Genomic DNA, 22,942 nt, shown 5'->3' with positions numbered 1-22,942 from the left:
TAGTATTCTCGTGATGAGTGACAGAGTGGGGAAAGGTAGATTGAAAATATGTGAGGCATCACTTGCATCACACAGGCGAGTCAAGTTCCGTATCTCTACAGATTCGGGAAAAAGTCTATATCGCTAATAATGATTTGCACTCCTCCGTTCAAGCGCCTGGTAGCAGGTCTTGTGACAAAGGCCTTCTGTCGCAACTACCGAACGAAGTGTCTAGCATTAGCCTTTCGCGCGCAAATACTGTTAACACCAATCGTAAAGTGAAGGACAAAAGTTTGCGGGATGTGGATTTTGGGAAAAACATTTCTGTCTGTGTTCATTATAAGTTAAAGCCGCCAAAACAACACGCACACACACACAAGAAAAGAACGGGACAGAGCACCAAGATGCTGCCCAATAGTTGCCAGTGTTGCCAGTGTTGCCTCGCTAGTTTTTTTCTGAGATATAGTTTCTCTGATTGGGGCGTGCATGTCCTCTTGTGATTCAGAACTTTTAATTCACCATGTTAGCCCAGCAACACAGAAGTAAATAGTTTTCAAAGAAGTCACGTCCCGCAAACTTTTGTCACTGACTGTACATCTTCCGCCGACGTATTGCAGACACATTAAGACTTCTTTCTGGGCGAGTTGGTTCATTTTGGTTATAGGAAAATTTGAAACAGCGCTAACGCACACAACCACAAAAGAAGAACGAAGACACACGACGGGACACAAGCGGTGACTGTCTATTGATGTTTATTATAAAATTCAGTTGACAGTCAGCCTTGTGTCTCGTCGTTCGTCTTCTTTTGTGGTTGTGTGTGTTAGCGTTGTTTCAAATTGTTGACACAATTGGATCATTCTGAAGCTGCCCGCCTGCGCAACATAGCTAACGCGTGAAAGCCACTTCTAAACGCAGGCTTATGCACCCGGAGCACATGATGACCCGCAATTTCACGCGGAGCAGAAAATGTCATTGTCGAACCGATCGACTGTGAACGGATGAAACAGGATTTCGGCAAGGCCAAGTAAGCCTTTTCCGCGCTCCTCATCAAACTTGAAGGAAGGAAACGAGTATCCGGTTGCGGAAGATGCACAGCTTTGAATCATAGCCTAAGTTTACCTGTAAGTATAAATGCTGTCATTATCATCACGAGCAGCCTGAGGAGGACTGGCTGCAGAGAAATGCATCTCCCATATTTCTACAATTGACCCAGTCCGATGCTAGCTGCCGGCATCGAATCTCCGCAAGCATTCTGACGTCCCGCCGAATATTCTCCCACCCCGATATATTTGCATTCAGTTGGAATAAGTTACCATAACCAATTATCAGTTCTTCTCCCATCCCCGTTTCTTCTTGAGTTCGCCAGGAAGTAAGCAAATCAAGTTACCTGACCTAACCCTCCACACTCCGGTGACTTCGTGTATATTATTTTTACATCTGGAGCGCTGTGCATTGTTCTCTACTTAAGTTCAACCGTTTTTGTTAGCCCCCATTTCTCAATCGCATAGGTGAGTAGCGGTCAGGTAGCTCCGCTATATATGTTTCTCCAGTGGAATACTTGTAAGAAACAATTCTTGATGGTAGATTGCTTGTGCAATGCTTTCCACTCCTATGTTATACTATAGTGATTTCTTTCCTGTGGTACTAATCAGTGGTTACCACCTGTCGAAATTAGACGTGTCGCTTCATGCAGCCCCTTGCTACCTGTAGTAAGCTGCTGCTATTTCCAGGGTTGATTAGAAAAACTTTAGCTTCATGCGTAACAGCTTTTTTACAACATCACGTCTGCGAACGGGCAGACAAAAATCTTGGGGGCACAGATTTCTAGTTGCAACAGTCCTCGCAAATGGATTCGTACAATGCCACGTAACTGGACCCCGATGTTGCTTATGATTCGCCGGATTTCAAACAAATACGGCGGAGCCCGGCAAAAATCGTGCCAAACACTGTCTAGAGCGATTGCTGTCGGCAGGATTCTGTACGGGGCACCTGTCTATGAGTTTTCTAATCGCGACGTTAAAGACATCGAAAAGCTACACAGGGCCACTCTTCGCACCATTACTGGGCTTCCTAAGCACACGAGGAATGAAGAGCTGCTTAAGCTGGTCAGCATACCACCCAGACAAGACATTATAAGAGAAGCAAAAATAAGAATGCGATCCCTACTGGAAAACACGACCCAAGGGCAGCAGTTCATGGCATGGGACAACCGAATCAACACTGCTCCGAGGCCCCTGGGGACAGACACTTCACCCCCGTGGGAGGCGCCGGTAATCACACTAAGGCCACAACGACCTATTAGTAGACGGAATGGGGTAGCTAGGCAACTTTTAGCCCAGAGAACTGCCCTCACAAGACCACTCAATACAATAGACATCTACACTGACGCTGCAATTAGAAATGAAAGGGTGAGTGTGGCATGGGTGTGTGTGCCAGCGCCTCAGCACCACGGACAGCACACGTGCCACCTACCTGGAGGAACAATTTTACACTCCGAGTTGCTTGCCATATGGGGAGCCATAAATACCATTACGACCGCTGCAGCCAGAAAAGATAACTTCAATGGTTATCGAATTTTAACCAAATCATATGCAGCGATTGCACAGCTGACGGCACCAACTACAGATGACGCAGTGGCCAAGGACATCAGAAAGAGGCTGAAGGGAATGCGGGAAGTTGGAATAGAAATTCAAATTATATGGACACCGGGACATACTGGCACGGACGGCGGAAACGCAGCCGCGCAAGCGGGTGGGCTTGCTGAAACGTACAATGCCCCACACCCCAACTCCATGCCTAAACGGATAGACTTAAATCCTTACCAAACAATGCTCACTAAAGGCTCCCCTGGCAGATCGATGATTCACTATGTACGCATCAAAATAAAACACGACAGTAAGCTTAGATTACATGAAGCGACACCAACGCCGGTGTTTGAGGACACGAAAGGGCTCACTCGACCACAAGAGATATTTCTCAACAAAGTAATAACAAATGCAGCTTACACACCTCACGTACATCACGCGTGGTTTCTCGGAAGACACAAAACACTCAACACAACATATGCACGCACTGTAAGGAACAGTGTACAGCAGACCTAGAACATCTTATATGGCAATGTCCATCGTTTACACGAGGAAGAAACAAAATTACGCATATTCCCCACGACGACATGCCCACATTAGCAGGTCAGGTTATATCAAGCACCGAAATACAACACTCCATTGCTACATACGGCAGTGAGAGCGGCCTGCTTCGAGTAGTGTGAGAGAGGTCGACTTACAGCGCGAAGATCGGCCGCATGGCAAGCAACAAGCAACAGCTTAAAGAACCGTTAAGACGAAGTTACACTCTCCTAACTCCCCAAGAACCCAAACAGCGGCCGAGAGCCATCCTTTCCCTTCAATAAAGGCTTCATTCATTCATTCATTTCCATTTATTATGTCATTGATCATTATTTGTCATGAGTCCCCTTCGTTACTAACAAGGCAATGTTATGAGCGAGTCGCTGGTCAATAGGAAGTCTTCATTACAACTGGTCTTTAACTGTTAGAATCATTTCCAAGATTACTACAGGAATGTGCAGTAAAGAAATTCGTAAGCCTGAGTGTTGCTGTGTTATCAGCGAGATGTGTCAGCAGGAATCCGCGAATGACAGATACTGCGCCTTTCCGTTCCTGTACACCAGTTATATAACGCCGGTGAACATTGATGCTTTCAATGAAATGCTGGTTGCGAGCCACAAAGGCGCGCGATATACCGCGTGGAGGAGCAACGCTCAGGCTCTCGCATTTCACCCCTGCAGATTCTGCAGTTCTCAAAATTTCCAGACAGCAGTTGTTTGATTATCTCTCTTTACACACTCTCTAACCATTCCCCCTCATTTGTGCATGCATATCGCCCCCTTTTCCACTCGCTCACGTTCAATCATTTCAAATTTCCCGACAGAGGAATTTTGGCCTACGGCGCCGGTAGATGATTACAACGTAATCAGATTTGGACGTCGCCATTACTCTTCCCGACTATTTCGAAGTCTGATTGACTTACCTGGCTCTAATTTTTCCAACAAGCCCCAATGTTTTCCTTGCCGAGTTCTTTTATTCCTTTATATAATAATGCATCCATTCTTTTATATCTCATTTCGTTCGAACTAATCATGCGGACAAACTCGTGAGGACATCAACCTGGAGACATACTCAATTAACAACGTACGCATTAATCAAGGCCCTTGAGTACATTCGCTAAACAAGCAGTGAACACCCATGGGGAGACAGTGTCTTGTTATTTAAAGCCCTTCCTTAGATGGATTTTATTACTTTCTGTTGGAGGACGATGGTGGCTTGACATCTCCCAATAGTTTCGCATATCGCTCATCAATGCCATGTCCCTGTGTCATACGTAAAGGCCCCACTAAGAATACTGCCCTATTTTCATAATACAGAATGGTCAACGTAAGAAGGAGCTAGAGGGCTATATATATGATATTACAATAATTACCTTAAATTGAAGCATAAGCGTGTTGCAATCGTTTAAGTCGCGTTAGCTAATTATGTTGTGGTTTGCAGCCTATGCGTAACAATGATATTTAAATGACCTTGAAAGAGGTTCCAAAAACTCCTTATTAATTGCTTGCAAAAGAGGAGATGCGCTTCTGTATGCCCGCTGAGGAGAAGTCCATAAAAGAGAGCTGTTTATATACAACATATTTAAAGATTGTCGATTTCGCTTTCGCGCAGCGACCCGCCTAGCCGGGCATCCTCCCGAGTTCCCGCCCATTACATCAACTAGCACATGTGACGTGGAGCACTAGAAAACCATCACTGATTCGCACGCGTCACGGAGAAAAAAAAGTGAGGCGATCGGGCGGGCTGCAGGAGACCGCGGTGTGTCTCTCTTTCCACCCTTCATTTAGCTGTTTAGCTGCGAAGAGAGAGCGAGAGCCAAAAACAAAACAAGCAGAACGACCCGGATCGGGCTTATCTTTGCTTTTCTCGCACCAGTGTGGAAGGTCAGAGGGTAACACGGATGCCGTGAAAAAGACACGACATTAACCATGTTTCGGGACGGTAATAGGCGGTGCAATATCTGCAAGTTTCGTTGGCTTTCATCTCCCTATAGTTGGACCCAAATTTTAGCGCACTTGTAACGCCCTCCTTCATCATGGCGTCGTGAGCACAAGAGGATGATTTTGGACGAGCAAGGGAACAAATAATTTAACCTGTGTCCACTGCAGCGTAGTCTTCTCTTGTAAACTTCCAATTGAACCTCGCCCGATTGTCCTGCGGCCCTCTTATCCGCAAAGGTTTGCTAATATTCTTTGCAGAGCAGAACGTTTGGCCCTCCCAAGTATGCCTGCACTCTCGTCGTCTGAAGGCAACACCAGGCGACGGCCTACCTGCGATTTCGAGACTGGTCCGTTATGTATGGAGTTAACAAAATAAAATAAATAAACAGTGATCCGTGCATATTACATGCCCTGTCATGGATATTTCTACGTCTTAAGCACGGCTAAAGACGTAGGCTCTGTCACATCTGGCTTACTACTTTGGGCTCCAGCCCACGAGTCGCCCAGCGGAAACGCCCAGACGCACACTCTCGCTCGAGAGCTCAGCTGCCGAGCCGAGAGTATGGTCAGCCACCTTGCTTCCGCTGACACTAATATATCACGTCCTTCTGTACTCACCACTTACACGGACAAACTCCAGCACTACCGACTACGAAGATGCACATATCCTCTCGCACAAGGCACTATAAAAAGACGTGAGGCCGTCCAATGGCGTAAACTACAAACTGGCAGCTTCCAACACCACCTCTTATACAGCAGGATCTTTCCGGAACAGATAGCCCCCATGTGTAAACACCGCTCAACTCCAGCCACTCTCATACACATGGCGTGAACCTGTACACACTACAACACAGACAACTCAAACACCCCAGAAAAGTGGGAGTCTCTCCTGCGTACTTCCGAGCCAGCAGATCAACGCTGGCTTATCCAGCGCGCGGTGGAGGCCGCGAAATCCCTAGGGATCGCCGCCGACCTCCTCTAAGTCACCGCACCCGGTCCTTTGACTACTCTCCGGTTTTTGGGCACAATAAAAGAATTCACCACCACCACTCGGCTATAACGGTATAATTTCGTGTTTGTTCACTGAGCAAAAATTCATGTCTAGATCTCGCGGGCTGGCCTAAATTTAAAGTGAAACTTCTTTATTCAGTTCATGGACACTCCGCGCAGTGCAATGGTTAAGCCGCTCGATCGCTGAGCCAAACGACGAGACTTCAATCAGGAATTACGACGGCTGCGTTCCGATGGAGGGTAGATGCAAGGCAGCCTTGTACTATGTAATGCGAGTGCGCATTAAACAAAAGTTGGTAGGCATTATTCTTCTTGCCTCCACTACAGCGTCTTTCATATATGCAATGTTGAATTTGACCTTAAACCCTGTATTCTTTAATCACAGCTTGATAGCTTTCAATTTATCCCTACATTTTAGTACAGGATATATAAAGGAGGTTTGGCAGATCGAGAACTAGAGGCAAGAAGCTTCACAGAATGCAGCGTCGCAGACTGGTAAAACAGAGTGAAAACAAACAGGGGTTGCTCCGTGGCCTACTCTGCAGTTCTGTGTTGTTTCCTGAAATATGATGACAAAAAATTACCAATGCCAGATTTAAGGGCCGAAGAACACATTGCCAGTTCAGAAGTGTTAAAAAGCCGCCAGCATTACTTAAAACAAGCCACATGGCGGCAGTGTTTACAACACGTTGCAATTTGAAAGTGTTTTCCCTCACAGCCTCAGAAGAATTTGTTCTGTAGAATAGCTAAAGTCTTGCCGCGATACAACCTCAGCATTCCAAGATCCGTCTCACAACGACAGCCTTTCTTCCCTCGTAGGGCCCACGTCGTGTGAGAGAATGTGTAAGCAAGGCGGCAATGGTGATACTGATATCGAAATTTTTTCTTCTGTCTGATTCGGTGTTTGCTTTCTTGCGCGTCTTGATCCAAGGTATTCCTTGGCACATCGCTTTTGGATTAGATTGCCATTATTAATTTTGCTTGTGTATTATAAAAAACGAAGGTTATATATAACGTGTGTTTCTTGCAAGAAAAAATTGTGAGTTCATATTCCTTTCCTGCATTCCTGCCTCTTATGGAAGCCGGCTCCTGGCCGGCAGGTATTTAAAGACTGGCGCTATACTGGATCTACAAAAATGCCGTTAGGATAGTCAGTTCAAGCATAAAACGTGGCACTGCGCGCTGATAGGACAGGCGCTTTTCATTGTGCTGACCTCAGGCGCGCGTGTACTGTGCGATGTCATTGCCCTTTGGGGAACACGAGCCGGTAGTCATTTCCGGAACCCTTCACTAAGGAATACCGCATAGTGTGAGTCGTTTCGGGATATTAAGCCATGTAAATTAAAGACCACTGAATGAAAAAAAAAAATCACCCGCCGGGGTGGCGCAGCGGTTAATGCGTTCAACTACTGTTCCCAAGGACGCGGGATCGAATCCCGGCCTCGGAGGCTGCGTTTCGATGAAGGCGAAACGAAGCGGCGCCCGTGTGGTGTGCGATGTAAGCGCACGTTAATGAACCCCGCATTCGTTTAAGAAGGCTCGATCAAACATTAGAATTTTATGTTACGCGTGATATTCCGCGTCATCAGGTATGCTTACTACATAGACTTCGTTTAAACGTGGCTTTCACGCACAAGTACTTACATTTAATTGGACAGATGGACTCACCGGAATGTTGAACTTGTGGCATCCCAGAGACTGTGGACCATATATTATTCGTGTGCCCAGCGTATGCGCACGAAAGAAGTGTGCTAGCGGCTTCCTTGAAGCGTTTAGACAAGAGGCCTCTGTCGGAGGACCTGCTGCTGGGCGCTTGGCAGGACAAGGGGAAGGGTGCCCAGGCAGTGCGTGCTCTTTGCCGTTTTTTTGTGCGCCAGCGGACTTGATTCGCGCTTGTAAAACAAGCTACTGTGTCTGTATATGTATTTCATATGCATTCTCCCACATCGTCACCCATCATGATCTTCTTTCTTCTCTCCTTCCCCTTCCCCAGTGCAGAGTAGCAGGCCAGATTTGAATTATTCCGGCCAACCTATCTGCCTTTTCCTTTCAATAAATACATCTATCTATCTACCAGGTGGTCGAAATTTCCGGAGTCCTCTACTACGGCGTCTCTCATAGCCTTAGTCGCTTTGAGACGTTAAACCCCACAAACCAATCCAAATGAAGAAGTCCTTTTTTTTTTGTCAGGATAAGTAGCGTTATTGAACTGTGCCACTTCTCTCTTTCCACTTTTTATCCCACCTCCCTTTTCCTACGGCTCGGTACAAGTGTCCACAGAACAAATGTGACAGATCCTGCGCCTTTTGCTCTCCTGAGCACCAAGTATTATTAATAATTATTAGTCTCTTCGGCCTCTCCTCAAAGCGCAATTCGCAATACCAGTTTCTAAGCCGATATGGGAAAACACATAGAGTCTAATTAGAGATGTATAATAGAGGTGATAAGCCAACTCGAACATTATGCACTAGCAGCTGAACGATACCGCGTAAGTGACGAGGACGCTCCTAGTCGCACTTATGCGCTCATTTCAAATACCGCGAGTGTCCTTCCGAGTGTTACACAGCAAATATTGACCAAATAAGCACATCGAAATTGCAATACAAGAATAAGAAAACTTTGAAAAGAAAAGGGCAGCCTCAGTACAGTTGTCTCTTGGTCAAACGTTCTACGCGCTAAATACTGATTTTTTTTTTTCGCGCCCGCTAGCAAAGTAGGGGCGTTATAACATGCCATTGGTCTTTTATATTTGGCAAAGGCTAAGGACAGTTAAGGAAACGCACACGATGAACGAAGAGGTGGCCACCCTAGGGCACCAGACCATTGAATGTGTAATTTAGCTCACAAGTGTTCTCAGTGGGTAAGGCTCTTCGAAGAGTACAGAGGGCAAAATGCATGTCTAGAACGACCGAACTGAGTGCTCCGGGCCGCTCGGAGCCACGTGCGCGACATCTAGCTGTAACGCCTGGTAACGCCGCGGCTTTACCTTCTGCTTCAGTCGTCAGAAGCGCTGATGTGCGCTGCCAGTCTGCGAAAGCGCATACGCGGCGGAGAGCACGCCACTGGCTTCTCTTTTTTTTTACTTTTATTTTGTGCACTATCAAAGCTCTGGCAGGGAGCATTTCACCGCATCATTCACGCGCCGGTGTACTGCATCGTCACTCTAGCCGCGAGCCTTATATCAGTGATCGAGGTTTGGCAGTTTTCGTTCTTCGGCAATTGCAGGAAGGCAAATTAGTATTAAAGGTGCCGCGAAGTAAGTGTAAGCGACGGGTATGTCTTTATTTCACTGTTCTTCTTTGGTCATTAAAGAAAACAGATTGCCGGCTTCTCATTTCACGTTCTTTTATTTTTTCCACAAGTTTACTGTTTATTAGGGGATGGAGAGGACAAACTAGTACGAATAGGGGCTCCCCCAGATTTCTTTAGGATCTCAATCCTCTTCGGCAGTGACTCGTAGAGGGAGTCGACGAGAGCGCGGTCATTGCGGAGGTGTCCCCACTCATTTTCAATGGCTTCCCATAGCCCGTCCGGATTGCAATTGGAGAGTCCCGATTTCTTGGATAGGCTTTTCTTCATCAGTCCCCACACGTTTTCTATAATGTTAAGGTCAGGGCTTCTTGCAGGCCATGGAAGGGTCATAACGCCAAGCCTTTCAAAAAGGTCTCGGAGAGTCTTGGCTGAGTGCACAGAAGCTCCATCTTGTTGAAAGTGATAGAGCCCATCCGGAAACGGCCCATCAAGCACATAAGGCAAGAGGACCGTTTCTGCCACCTCCGCGTAGACTTCTGCAGTCATACGCCCAGGAATGCGGTACAGGGGTCCTAGTCCATCGTAGCTGATGGCTCCCCACACGCTGACTGAAACACGGCCGCTGCTGCGCACATTCCAAATGTATTTTTCTTCGTCCCTGCATGGTGGTAGGGAAATCAGGTTTTCTTAGAAGAATCAAATTGCCATCAGAGCTAATGATACCTGATGTGGTAGCAGTGAAGGACTGGGAACGACGAGAGTGCAACGCATTAAAGAGATTGAAGCCCATTATGGTTCAAAATATGGAGCGTCAAAATGTCCGTTCGCGAGCTCGTTAAGCTGGCTTTCCAGCATTGTAGATTTTTAATATGGCGTCGCAGCGCACAGTATAATACCCGAAATCAATCATACATCTTTTATATGATAAAATACACATGCTGTTTTAAAATTCCCCACATCTTAGCTTAAGGATACAATTTTGTGGGTGTGCCATGCAGAAAAGGTAACCTAACGAACATTTAAAAGTGTGATTTTGATGTTCTATACTTCAAAAAACATTGCCGATTCCGAAAACGTAAGAACTGAGCTCGCATTATGCATTCACGACCTTTAATTTTGAGATTTACTGTTTCGCCCTGAAGCCGAAAATAAAATATACTAATTTAAGTTCTTTATGCGTGTTTCATCTCTATTGCCTACATAATGCCCACCGTGCTATACAGTTTAACAACTCAGACTGCACTCACCTCACTGGTTTTAAAATATAAATTTGAGAGCCTAGAAGAAAACTCCGGGTATATTCTCAGACGTGCGAGCACATTGAAACAGACTACAGTCCTACCGTGCTTTTTCCGGCCGCCACACCCGCTTCTGCTGGTCCCAGCGCGTGCAAAAAGTGGCTTCGTCGCTGAAGACGACTGCTCTCCAATTGTCTGGGGTCCAGTCTTCCACCACAGACGCGAATTCCAGGCGCGTGTCCCGATCCGCTTGTCTCAGTTGTGTTTTCTGCGCAGCTATTCTACTTTTCACACCTGCTGCATGAAGCCTGCGCCTGATTGTCTGAGTGGATGCGTTCAAAGCGAACATGTCACGAAGCTCCCTGGCGCTGAGGTACGGATCATCTGCTGCTCCTGCGACAACAAGCCTGTCTTCTTCTTCCGTCGTCGCTCTTGGTGGCCGGCCGCGCGCAGCATCCTTAAGTCGGCCTTCTTTGTGGAATGCCTGCAGTACTCTGCTGACTGTGGCTAAAGGGCGTCCAGTAGCTTGAGCTATAGCTCTTTTGGTTATTGTCCGGCCCATCTCTGTGATGGCTTTCCTTTGGTATACTGTGAGTCGCGGCGCCATCGTCGATGCCTTTACGCATCTCGTCTGTTCACTTGTAGGGATGAAAACTTTATTCAGGTTATCGCATATCTGATCTTGTGTATACGCCACACTTAAGGTCCTAGTATGCTTTCAGTAATAGCATGCCGATTTTGGCATTATTTGCCGGCAAATGCAGCCTGCCAAACCTCGATCACTGATATAAGGCTCGCGACTAGGATGACGATGCAGTACACCGGCGCGTGAATGATGCGGTGAAATGCTCCCTGCCAGAGCTTTGATAGTGCACAAGAAGAAAGTAAAAAAAAAAAAAAGAGAAGCCAGTGGCGTGCGCTCCGCCGCGTATGCGCTTTCGCAGACGACTGAAGCAGAAGGTAAAGCCGCAGCAGCCTGCGAGCCCCGAAAAGACAGACAGTGTTATCAGCTTGGCCGCGCATGCTGACACTCCGCCCGTCTCGAACCAGGCGTTATCGCTAGATGTCGCGCACGTAGCTCCGAGCGGCCCGGAGCACGCAGTTCGGTCGTTCTAGACATGCATTTTTCCCTCTGTACTTCTAAAAACGAAGTTAGTATTTTCAGCGCTTCATTTTCAACGGCTTACAATCCTCCTTTTGCTCGATTGATCCGCGCATGCTCAAAACGCTAGCAGCACATCATGAAGCCAGTCTCTATGGCCTTGCTCCGCACTGTTTGCGTAAGAGGCACATTCACGAGGTGCTGCTATGACCGTCTGCTAGGCCTCGTGTTAGTGCCTTCTGTAATGATGGCGCCACGTTTCTGCAAAAGGTGGATTGTGCTACGCCGCGGAAAGCATGCGCTCTCGTCACAATGTGTATAAGACGAAATCCTTTTAGCCTTATCGTTGTCGTCAGTGAAAGTGTCACGCTTTTGCGAGGGCTCTGTTTGGTCGAGACGAGATGACGTCATGGAGGTATCGACCAATCACAGAGCCCCACCACAGTATGCGTGAATGCGTGCCTTATATAGCCATATGCCCATCAATTATTAAGTACTAATTATTGACTAGTTAATAATTACTCATTAGTGGTAGCGGCGCAATAAATCACAAATAATTTCATATTTACTGAATACTGATTACTAATCATTTACTAATTACTAAAGAGTGGGTTGCTAGTGAGCTAATTATTTATTAATGCCTCGCACTACGGACTACAGTATGCCCGAATGCGTGCCTTGTAAAGCCATATGGCAATGAATGCTTAAATAATAATTAATGCTTATTATTTAAATGATTTCTTAGCATAAATACTAAGTAAGTGCTAATTCCTAATAATTATAATTACAACTAGGTCATAATCACGTAAATACTAATTTATGACATCAATCATTGTTTATTGTCAGTTGCCCAATCATTTCTTAATAACTAATGCCACCTTATACTTCCATATGGCGAGCAAGAACCAATTAATGATTGTTCACTAACTAATTGTTAACTAATTACTGCTGAATAATGACATTACTAATTAGCGACAATTGGGTAAATAAAAATTTATTTTCATTATTGATCAATAATGCCGCCTTAAACGGCAATATGGCTTTCAATGCCCACTTAATAAATAATGACTAATTAATAAATGTCTGACTGAATAATTACTAAATAATGATTTGATAATTTGTACTTACTAACCAGTGACAGTTGCATAATTATCTAATAAATACTAATTATGCCTCGCAAACGGTAAAATTGCGTAGCAGAATGCAGCACTCAAGCTTTCGTCGTTCATCAGTTTAGTCGCCAAAATGTCCTCGAATTTTTCAAAGATGCCGATTTGGCCTAGCCGTGTGAGTGAAACATCAAGAGCTCTATTTTCGAGAAATATCGATCTGCCATACAACTGTAGAGATAATAAATTTCATCACATACATTTTGGCCTAGCAGCTGTTGGCTATCATTTCTTGAGACACTGCATCCCCAACCCTGTTCCCCATATGTTTCAAAAGAAATACTTTGCTTCATATGTCGAACATTTAAAGAGTTCCACTTATAACTAGAACCTAAGTGGTACGAGGAAAATACAGTTAAAAATTGGAACTGGAAGAAACGTTTTAAACATCTGTTTAACCAGACTAAAACTATGGGCAAAATTGTCCATCAAACTGAAATCCTCAAAAGGCGAGGCAAGATGTTCGAACAAAATCCACACGCGAACTTTGCCGCGTCTTAAATAACAGCATGGGAGCCACATGCATGATCATTTATCGAATAACTTACGTTAAGCAGGTCCAGCTGAAATAAATCGTACAGTGACACCAGAATTAACGCCACTCCGTAGCAGAGTGCAGGAACCTTCATCCAGGCGAGTGCGAAGAACACGGCGTGCTGGGCGAGATAGCAGGCGGCGCTGAACCAGGTCAACTTTAGTGACACGAAGGCCACCGAGAAGGCGGCGTGGTAGTGGGGCAGCAGCTGAGTGCAACAGAAGTGATCGAATACAGAGTTAATAAATTTTATTTTGCGCGAAAGGAAATTTTAGAATTATTTGGATGAATAGCAACTTTTAAGCACCACGTGCTTCCCATTGGTGCCTTGTAACAAGCACTGGTTGACACTGACGTTTTTAAATAGAAAATTGTAAACATTTGCTGTTGTTGCAAACTAATTAAATGAAACAATTAAATAAAAATCAGAGTAAACACATAAGACCTACGAAAATAAACACATATGAGTCTTCACAAGAAGGATATCTCGAATTTAGTTTGCTAGCAATAAACCAACTTAAAAATTCATCAGCCTGACATTTTTTATACTTAGTCCCAATGCTGTCTAAAAAATCTGCTATGGGCGTCTTGGTACAGGACTGAAGGTAGTATATACTGGAGCGAAGATGTCAACGTTGTAGGAGTTGTAAATAATTATATATAACGTTCACCACACGAATGTTTTCTCTATTTTGTCCTAAAGTTTAGACTAGGAAATAATCCGCATGACTGGCTTAGTACGGGAAAACAAATTCCATGTATTGGAGCATAGAAGTTTACAGGTATATGGCGTTTACCGCCGAATTTAGAGCTCCAAGACTAAAGTCATCTAGCTGTTCATGTTGTCCTTCACGAATTTTGTATGTGCGCATGAAACCGTGCAAACGCTCTACAAGACATGCATGCTCCTTACAGGTGAATTCAAACGGCGGACCGTGGATACTTTCAGCTCGCAAATATGGCGTCATGTGATGTTCCAATTGAGCTCCGTGATTTACCTCCTGGCCGTGCTTGAAAGAAAAAATGTCCAGAAGTAATTACCCGCTACCACATATAGATTGCCGTAAAGGTGCAGATTTCGCATAGTAGTAATAAGTGATACACACACGCACGTACGTTTACCATGCTGCTAGCCACCGCTGTTATGATATCACTAACATGACCTCAGGTTCGCAAGAAAACCGGTCCGTGAAGTCGTATGAATACGTCCCTTAGGGACGCTTAGTGCAGCAAATATGTTGCTCCGTACCGGCATGATATTCTATTTTAGCACTACTATATGGATGTCCCCCAAACGGCAGCTAGACTGGTAAAGTGAGAAAAAAAATCACAGGCGCTCATTGAGATGCGCATGGCCCCAGCGCCTGAGCGCCCTGCTTGTACAGCATCATACGCGATTATGTTATCATCATCATCATAATCAGCCTGACTATACCTACTGCAGGGCGAAGGCCTCTCCCATATTCCTCCATTTATCCGGTCCTGTGCTGACTGCATCCCCTTGACCCCTGCGAACTTCATAGCCTCGTCCGCCCACCAAGCTTTCTGCCGGCCTCTGCTACGCTTTCCTTCCCTTGGAATCTAGTTTGTTACCCTAAGCGACCATCGGTTGTCCTTTCTTCGCACTACATCTCCTGCCCATGCACATTTCTTCTTGATTTCCACTAGAATTTCAGTAACTTGAGTTATTACTCTGACCCACTTTGCAAGCTTGCTATTTCCTAATGTTACCCCTACCATTTTTCGTTCCATAGCATTCTGCGTTGTCCTCAACTTAAGTAGAGCTCTTTTAGTTAGCCTCCACGTTTCTGCCCCATAGGTGACTACAGGTCAGATACAACTGCTGTATAATTTCCTCTTGACCAAATACCGGTAAGCTGCTAGTCATATTCTGAGAGTGCTTGCCAAATGCGCTCCATCCCAATCTTATTCTTCTTGCTATTTCCTTTTCATGGTCCAGATCTGCAGTTACTGCCTGTACTAAGTAGAAATATTCGCCTACTACTTTCAGTGCTCCGCTACCTGACGTAAACTGCGGTTCCTTTCCGAGGCTGCTGAACATTACCTTAGTCATCTGCATATTTATTTTTAACTATTATGTTATTCCATGTAATTAAATGAGAGACGCAGCCTTATAATCATGATGTGGACACTAATGAACCAGACATCTTTGAGGGTTTGTTAGAGGTGGGAAGGAGATCTGTATAAAGTTTATTCGCTGGGTTGAAGCAGGTCCCCTGGAGTTCCACAGGATTTTGTGCCATGTAAGCCTCGTCTTTAATAGATGGTCCGGCTACAGTAACGATTCCACTCTGTTGTTACCCTTACGGACTGTGGTTCGATTACACGCTACTCCATTGATTACTATTTCTTTAGATTTTGCCTCTCTTTTCTCAAAGTCGGGAGCACATCGGCCTAAAAGACCATACTACGTGAAGGTTCTCTTGTCAAAGATATAAACGCCAGCTTCAATCGAGCTGTTCGAGCTGTCTTCGTTTCCTAGGATGAACGTGTCTGACCTGATGGCTAAGGTACCGGCGTTCTATTGCCAACTTGTCCTTCCACCTCAAAAGAGCATCTGGAGATAACACAGCCACACGGAGAGTCCATTTCATGTGGTCTGGTAGTGTCACATATCTTGCCAATCAAGCAGAGACCGGCTGTGGCACCTACCATCTATCATCTTCCAGAGGCACTGTCATAATCATTTGAGGCTGTGATGCTTCAAACGGTCTGCTAGCCAGCGACAGACAATTTTTTCTACATGGCGTTCTAACGTTCACGCGTTAAAAATTGAGCTTGCATGTCACTAGCACGAAATTTGAAACATGAGGTCTGTGTGGCAACCAAGATTTTCAGCGCTGGTCTGAAGGGATAGGCTGATTGAACATCAACTTAAACATGGTGACATAATTATTCTTTGTGGCGCACACGTTGCATGTCTGAGTAGAATGGATTTAGGTTCCTTTCTTTACTTGAAATTATGTGCAGTTAAGGAGCAATTTAAGAAGGCAAATCACAAGCACGAGATTCAGCAGAATCGATTTTGTTAGAGAAAGTGACTTTCTAGTTACTTGCTTCTGCATACTGGAGATTGCAGAGCAGAATATAGCACCGACGATACCAAAAGAATGCAGACACAAGCGCTGAATAAAAACAGTATTTTACTGCCTTGAGCCAGGTTATTTTGCCGCTAGTTCCAAAACAACAAAACATCTACGTAGGCGAAACATGGAGGTGCCTGAACACAAGTTTGAAAGAACGGAAAAGAAATCTAAGGAATCCAAATTCAGGGTCACTTTCCTTATATTTTAGCCTCTGCGAGGGCTGCATCCCTGACCTTGAAAAATATACAGCTATCCTTCGCAAGTGTCGGGAAACTACCATAAGGGTGATAGTACAGGCTTTGGGGATCTCGAAATTCGCGGAGAAATGTGACAGCAACCCTCCACACGCCTTAGCGAAGGATAAGTGTCATTTCTGTAGACCAATGATTATATGATAGTCTGGAGGAACGGGAGAATATGGCGATAATTCTGCATGGATGCGTGATTTAATAGAGTAATTCATCGTTTTGGTAGGTTTGGGCCTATCGCCTATTTATCTGATTCAGGATAATAAAAGAGAGATGTTAGTGAACACTTGTGCTTGCATTTTTTTCGTTTCTTCCGCGTTAATACTGCACTGCAATCTTCAGTAATCGACTTGCAATAAGAAATATTGGATATAGTTTTCTTGAATCATTTTAATTTCAAATTACGGGACAGGTTGTAAAGTGTCCTTTCGTTTGTAGTATTGCTAACTCTTTAGATCCCGTTGCAGCCGCTTCACATTCCCTTGTAGATACTTCTTAAACCAAAGTCTCAACTGATGAAGGCTTTGTTTAATGGGCAGATGTTTTACGGACGTAGTTTGCCTTACGAGAAGTAGATTATTTGTTGATCATATCTGTGAAATTATTTTTTCGATTCTGCATAACACATCTGCGCAGTCGCCGACAGAAAACGCGCAATTCAAATCTCCCGCGCTTCTCGCGACTGCTACAGAGGAGAAAAGCAGGGAGAGACACCTTGCTTCTGCGTCTGTTGTGACGTCACCTAAGAACCGGAGGCATTTAGAACCACCTGAGGAAGCTTTCGGCATGCCCTCTTCTTCGTCTTATGTGCATTGTGAACGCACAAAACATGTCAACTTAGTGTTGTGCCCGAAACAACAATGTTCTGCATGTGCTCGAACGCACGAGCAGCTGTGGGAGCTATGAGACCATCTTCCATCGTTTCTTGCAATGTCAAACGCTCGAGGCGCAATGGCACGCTGCTGAGAAGAGAGATGAATTCAAGCCCTCTAAAGAAGACATTCTACTCGAAGGATTTTCGTGGCTGTGACAACGTGCAGGTTGTTCCTAATGCGATTTCTACAGCGCTTTGTCAAAAAAGCATGGCTGAACCATGACGCGGTTCCTTCCATTTCCTCGCATAATAGGGTCGTGGCAGTCACCGTTCTATAGAACCGCGTATATTGAAGGAAGAAAAAGGAAGTAAGGCTTGAACTTCTGACTGTAGTTCCTATAATTTCTGAATATTCAAGCCTCGGCATATGGTTGTTATTACGTGTCTCATTTTTTTTGCGCAAAGGTATGGGTAGCGGCTTCCTTGCTAAACATCGGACAACTCAGCAGCCGTTCGCGCTATTTGCTAAGCATCAGACAACTCATCAACCGCACGCGCTGATGATCCTTTGCGAATTAACGAGCAGATGATCAAGCATAGTCCACTGTTTTGTCGCAGCTAGGTTGTGGCGACTTTGCGTGATTCTTTCCAGCAAGGCACGTGCCTGATATGTTCATGGGACACCTACGGGAGTATCATTAGAAGATAAGACGGTACCACTCCGCTGAGTATAGGCACGGCCGCTCGATGGAAGCGCAGGTGCGGCCTGCTGCTTCGCGCCGCCGTCAATGGGCGAGCGTGTCCTTGGGGAGTTTACAGTTGCGCCCGCTGTTTCTGCTGAGGGCGCCACTGTTCAAGGACACGTCACCGTCGGGATTGCGGGCTCGGGGCGCGCGGTTTTGTTCGTCTCTGGACGCGTTCGCCTCAGGTCGGCGTAAATCAACTCAAGTTTTATTGTGTGCGCGTGTGTGAGCTTGTTCACGTCTAGACGGGACGCGTTTACGTTGTGTGCTGGGCTCGCTTCGTGCTTTTTGCTGTGCGCACGTGCGGTGGTCAGTCTCACGCGTGCGGCGCAATGCCGCGAAACTGCTGTGTGCCGCTCTGCGACACAAACGCGAGAAAATACCCTACCGTGAGGTATCATGAGTTCCCATGCGACCTCCAGCGTAGGGAAGCGTGGCTCAAGAATATCTCCCGCCAAGGACAAGCGGGAAAAAGCAGCAAGTGGGCGCCTAGCGACAGGTCTCTGGTATGTTCCTTACATTTCACAGAGAATGACTACAAAAAGAATACCAAGGTGAGGCTCCTGCTTCCCACTGCAGTCCCGACTGTGTTTCATAGATATCCCCAGTACATGCAAAAGGACAATGTCCAGTCTAGAAAACGCCGTCGAATAAGCTCTACTGACGGCATAGTAGTTGGGATAGACGATGATGAGCGTGGAGGCTCAGGAGAAAACCTTCACGATAGTGAAATTCATCTGCACTCTCCTAGCCACGCTGCAGATGCCCTTTCTTCACAGGATGCCGTAGAGACATACGCGGAATGTAGTTTTCCGGTTGATCAAGCCTGCCAAACTACACTGGATATTTTGCATGTGTTGGAAGAGGCGAAGAAAACGGAAAACAGACTGAAAAAAAGGTTGCACGCCAAGGAAAAGAGCTCCAAAAATTACAAACGGATCGTGATGAATTGAAAGAACGTCTCCAAATCTACGAAGACAACAAAGATTTGCAGGCATTTGAAAAGGTATTGGAAGCAGCGGAAAAGGGTGACAAAGCGGCTCTTTTTATCAGCAACCAAGTGCAAAGTTTCAGCAAGAAAAGACCAGCCTACAGTGAAGGCATCCTGCGGGAATGCGTTTTGTGGAAGGCCTGCTCAAACAAAGGATATGAGCATGTTCGAAGCAAGGGCCTTTTAAAGCTTCCATGTCGTGCTACGCTCCAGAACTACGTAGGACAATCAGCCGGGGAAGTTGGTGTGACTTCACTGATAAAGGAGCGGCTCCGTGTGGAACACGCAGGATTAAGTGTGGTGCAGGAGGTGTACTGTTCTCTTATCATCGATGAGATGGCTATTGCCCAGAAAGTTATATACGACCGTCAGGTGGATAAGATATTTGGTCTTGTTGATATGGGCCCCGAGGAAGAGTCAAGCACAGTGCCCAGAGTGGCCAACCGCTTGTTGTGCTTAGTTTTGCGAGGACTATCAACAGCCTATGTTATACCTGTTGGTTATTTCTTCACGCGGTGCCTCAAGAACGACAAGCTTTCTATAATGGCTATGGAAGTGATGAAAGCAGTGGAAGATGTGGGCTTTCGTGTAGTAAGGATCGTCACCGACAACCACCAGACAAATGTTGCTTTTTTCAAAGGTCTTTCAGAAGATGGCACGCTTATTCATGCAGTGCCTCACCCTCTGCGAAAAGACCACCCACTGTTCTTGTCATTCGACCCGAATCACCTCATAAAGAACCTTCGCACTAATTTTCTTGAACGGGAGATGATGGACGGCGAAGCACTCATCCAAGGTGGTCTCTACTTGAAGAAGCTCTTCGAAATTCAGTCACAGCTACTGGTTAAGCCAGTCAGGTTCCTTACTCGTGCACACGTTGAACCAAACAACCTGGAGAAAATGAAAGTTTGCAGGGCCACTCAAATCTTTTCTCCGGCAGTAATAGCAACGCTACAATTTCTTCAAGAGAACCCGGAATGTCATCCAGAAGCATGCCACTTCAAAGACAGCTCGGCTACAATATACTTCATGTGAATGGTTGCGAAATGGTATGCCCTACATGATATCGGTGCAGTGAAGGCAAGCGGGACGCATGAGAAAGCATTCTTTTTAACAGATGATGAACGACTCTCCTGGCTGGAGCTAGATTTCATCTGTTACTTGGAAGACCTCGAAATGAATGCTGGGCGGTCGAGGCGAATCACAAAAGAGACCTACGAAGCAACACTCCTGACAACACGGTCAACAGTGGCACTGATTGAATATCTTCTTGACCACCTAAAGTAGGTTCTTTTTTTCTCGGCTCAGTTTTACGTTGTTTGCAACAGGTTACTCAAATGAATTTCATAATTGCAGCTTCCACTATGTCTTAACACGCGGGCTAAACAGTGACCCTGTGGAATCGCTGTTTAGCTGTCTTCGGCAGTTCAACGGCGGCAACGACCGGGTGGATGCCAGGACTGCACTTTTGACAGCGGAGAAACTGCTAAAGGTACTGCTTAAAAATATTTCAAAGTGTGCTCATCAAGGTCACATTAACATGGTGATCACTTGGGCCAGTTCTTGTGTCCCCGTGTCTTTCCCTGGTACAATATGCAAGGTCACATTCCTCTCTTTTTTTTTCTTCAGGTTGGCATCCTTCAAGCAGCGAAAAGTGGCAATGCACCCACTTCTTCTGAAATGAAAGCAGCGCTGAGGGCAACAAGTCCAGATGCTGAAACATATGCTCTGCCAACTGCCATTGAATTTGCTACCAGGGAGCTGGCCAGTGAACTCGGATTTTTAACGCTGTGTTCTGAAGCAGAGGAACACTTTGAGGTGGCACCAGTAGCGTTCCTCGATGGTTATGTTGCGAGAACATGTCAGGAAAAGGTATGAACTGATTTTTTTTACATAAACATACACATTGTTATAAATTTTCCTCTTGTCTGAACGGCCTTGGAAGCAAAGAAACCTGTGCATATAATATTTGTTTATACTCTTGAGATTGTCTGAGTAGGAGCCAATGCGATAGCGTTAAAAGCCCCGATCCGCAGAAACAATGGCGACCGCCTTGTCGGCAAAACGCCGTGAGAATGTCTGTGGCAGGAGGTTTTTTACAGGTGATGTGGCCGGACCCTGATTGTTCGGCGGGATATGTGGTGCAACGAGACCACATGACATGATAAAGTTGGCAGGAGCTGCGAACTCTGCAGCTTCATTAAGATGAGAGGGTGAGATGGGAATGGAAACCGGGATCCTTGGATCATGAGTCAGGCACGCTACACCGAGACTACACAGGGACGTTCGTATGACTTGGTTAAAGCGGGGCTTTATATCTGTGTAGGGTGGTATATTTAACATAATATGATTGCCTCCGACTGTATGCTAAAGAGTATGCATGAAAGGGATAGAGGCGGTAATTAAGGGATGTGTTTAATAAGCGGGTAGCACGTGCATGTATGCTAACGAGGATCCGTAAGGGGAGAAAGCTCCAAATTTGTCTACCACTATACCAAGTTGTTGGTTTATGTGATATTTTCTGATGGTTTTCAGGTGACATGCGAGTCGTGCAAGACCCTGTTGCAGGAACCAGAGCCAACCGACCCTTTTTACGGGCTAATGAAAAACATGGACAACGGAGGCTTGGTATACCCCAAAATGGAAGCAATCAAGCTTTGTCAGCTTACGTGCGTCTTCATTAACCGGATAATGAAGTCTCAAGAGGTCCGGCGAAGCAGCAAGCTGTGTGAACTGTTCATTTCAGTATTGCTTCCGCACTTTACGCAGTACCCGCAGCTAATCTGCGAAAAAAACAACCGTGCCCACACTGAGGAGCTTTGCAAGATATTCCTGAGTAAGTTGCTGCGCCCACTGATAGCGAACTGGGCCGGGAATCTCAACGCAACAGTGGAGCGACTTTTAAGGCTATGCCATAAACCTCTCTCCAGGAAGGTTCTCCGTTTGTGAACGTCTTCTTCCTCTTTTTGTGTAACTGTGCAATAAATGTATCTAGTCTTGCTGAAGCAGTTTGTGGTTTCCTCGGCTCCAGTTGCGCTTAGAAAAATTCACAACTTCACTATACTAAATGTATTTGTTTTTCTAAATTACAACAGTTTACAACCTTGGTGTTCCACGGAAATGTGCTGAATATTAGCGAAGCATTAAGCAATTTTTCTGATCGCGGGTAAGTTAGTTTCAAACTGGAAGACTGGATGCGCAATCTTGAGACTAGAAATTGTTGAACGCTAGCTGTAAGTTGCACAGTAGAGTACAGTCGCCCAGTCACAATAGGATCACATTTTCTTATTGGATTGCGCTGGCAGCATAGAACAGGTTGACATCAATCTTTTGTATACGCGTTTTATGCAAGAATGAGTAAACGGTGTGAAAATGACACGCAAGGAATTCGCGACATTGTGATGTAAAGGATAATGCATTGTGCTACCTTGGCCGCTGAACAGCTTCCAATTGCTGACAGACGAGTGAAATTTTCATCTGACAAACAATTTGACCCGAATGCACATCAAGGTAAAGCGCGAACTATCGAGCGGCTTTGAACTACCGTCACAATAAGTTTTTGGTGTACACGCCGGTATATACATCCTTGCGAAGAAAACGCGGTAGTGCTGACATATTCACACTAGACATGACAGTATATAGGAATTCATGTTTCAAAATTGTGTGAAACGGAGCTCTTAAATCCTTA

The 22,942-nt window shown here is 45.5% G+C and overlaps 2 protein-coding genes across 2 annotated transcripts in view; one reads left to right on the top strand and one right to left on the bottom strand.

The window, feature by feature from the left end:
- The window catches only part of LOC146177166 (protein-cysteine N-palmitoyltransferase HHAT-like), a 53,396-nt gene extending 39,820 nt beyond the window's left edge, over positions 1–13,576 (bottom strand). The window contains exon 1 of the mRNA XM_084583107.1: positions 13,365–13,576. Within this exon, the coding sequence (XP_084439233.1) occupies positions 13,365–13,445 (81 nt within the window). The 5' untranslated portion in view covers positions 13,446–13,576. The remainder of the gene's footprint in view (positions 1–13,364) is intronic.
- A 4,920-nt stretch (positions 13,577–18,496) lies between these two features.
- On the top strand, positions 18,497–21,206 carry LOC146177165 (uncharacterized). Its single transcript, XM_084581099.1, has 3 exons — positions 18,497–20,537; positions 20,611–20,746; positions 20,884–21,206. The coding sequence occupies exons 1-3, from the start codon at positions 20,290–20,292 to the stop codon at positions 21,130–21,132; spliced, it is 633 nt and encodes a 210-aa protein (XP_084437225.1). The 5' UTR covers positions 18,497–20,289; the 3' UTR covers positions 21,133–21,206.
- Positions 21,207–22,942: the final 1,736 nt, after the last annotated feature.

This window comes from Amblyomma maculatum, chromosome 10 (assembly GCF_055883805.1).
Source record: "Amblyomma maculatum isolate TAMU_Amacu chromosome 10, ASM5588380v1, whole genome shotgun sequence".
Classification (NCBI taxonomy): domain Eukaryota; kingdom Metazoa; phylum Arthropoda; class Arachnida; order Ixodida; family Ixodidae; genus Amblyomma; species Amblyomma maculatum.
The sequence above is the reverse complement of the archived record's forward strand: the minus strand, read 5'-3'. Positions and strand labels throughout refer to the sequence as shown.

Coding starts and splice junctions, on each gene's coding strand:
- LOC146177165 (XM_084581099.1), top strand. CDS start 20,290: ATGGTTGCGAAATGGTATGCCCTACATGATATCGGTGCAGTGAAGGCA. Junction 20,538..20,610: donor TATCTTCTTGACCACCTAAA/GTAGGTTCTTTT, acceptor TCATAATTGCAG/CTTCCACTATGTCTTAACAC. Junction 20,747..20,883: donor CAGCGGAGAAACTGCTAAAG/GTACTGCTTAAA, acceptor TTTTTTCTTCAG/GTTGGCATCCTTCAAGCAGC.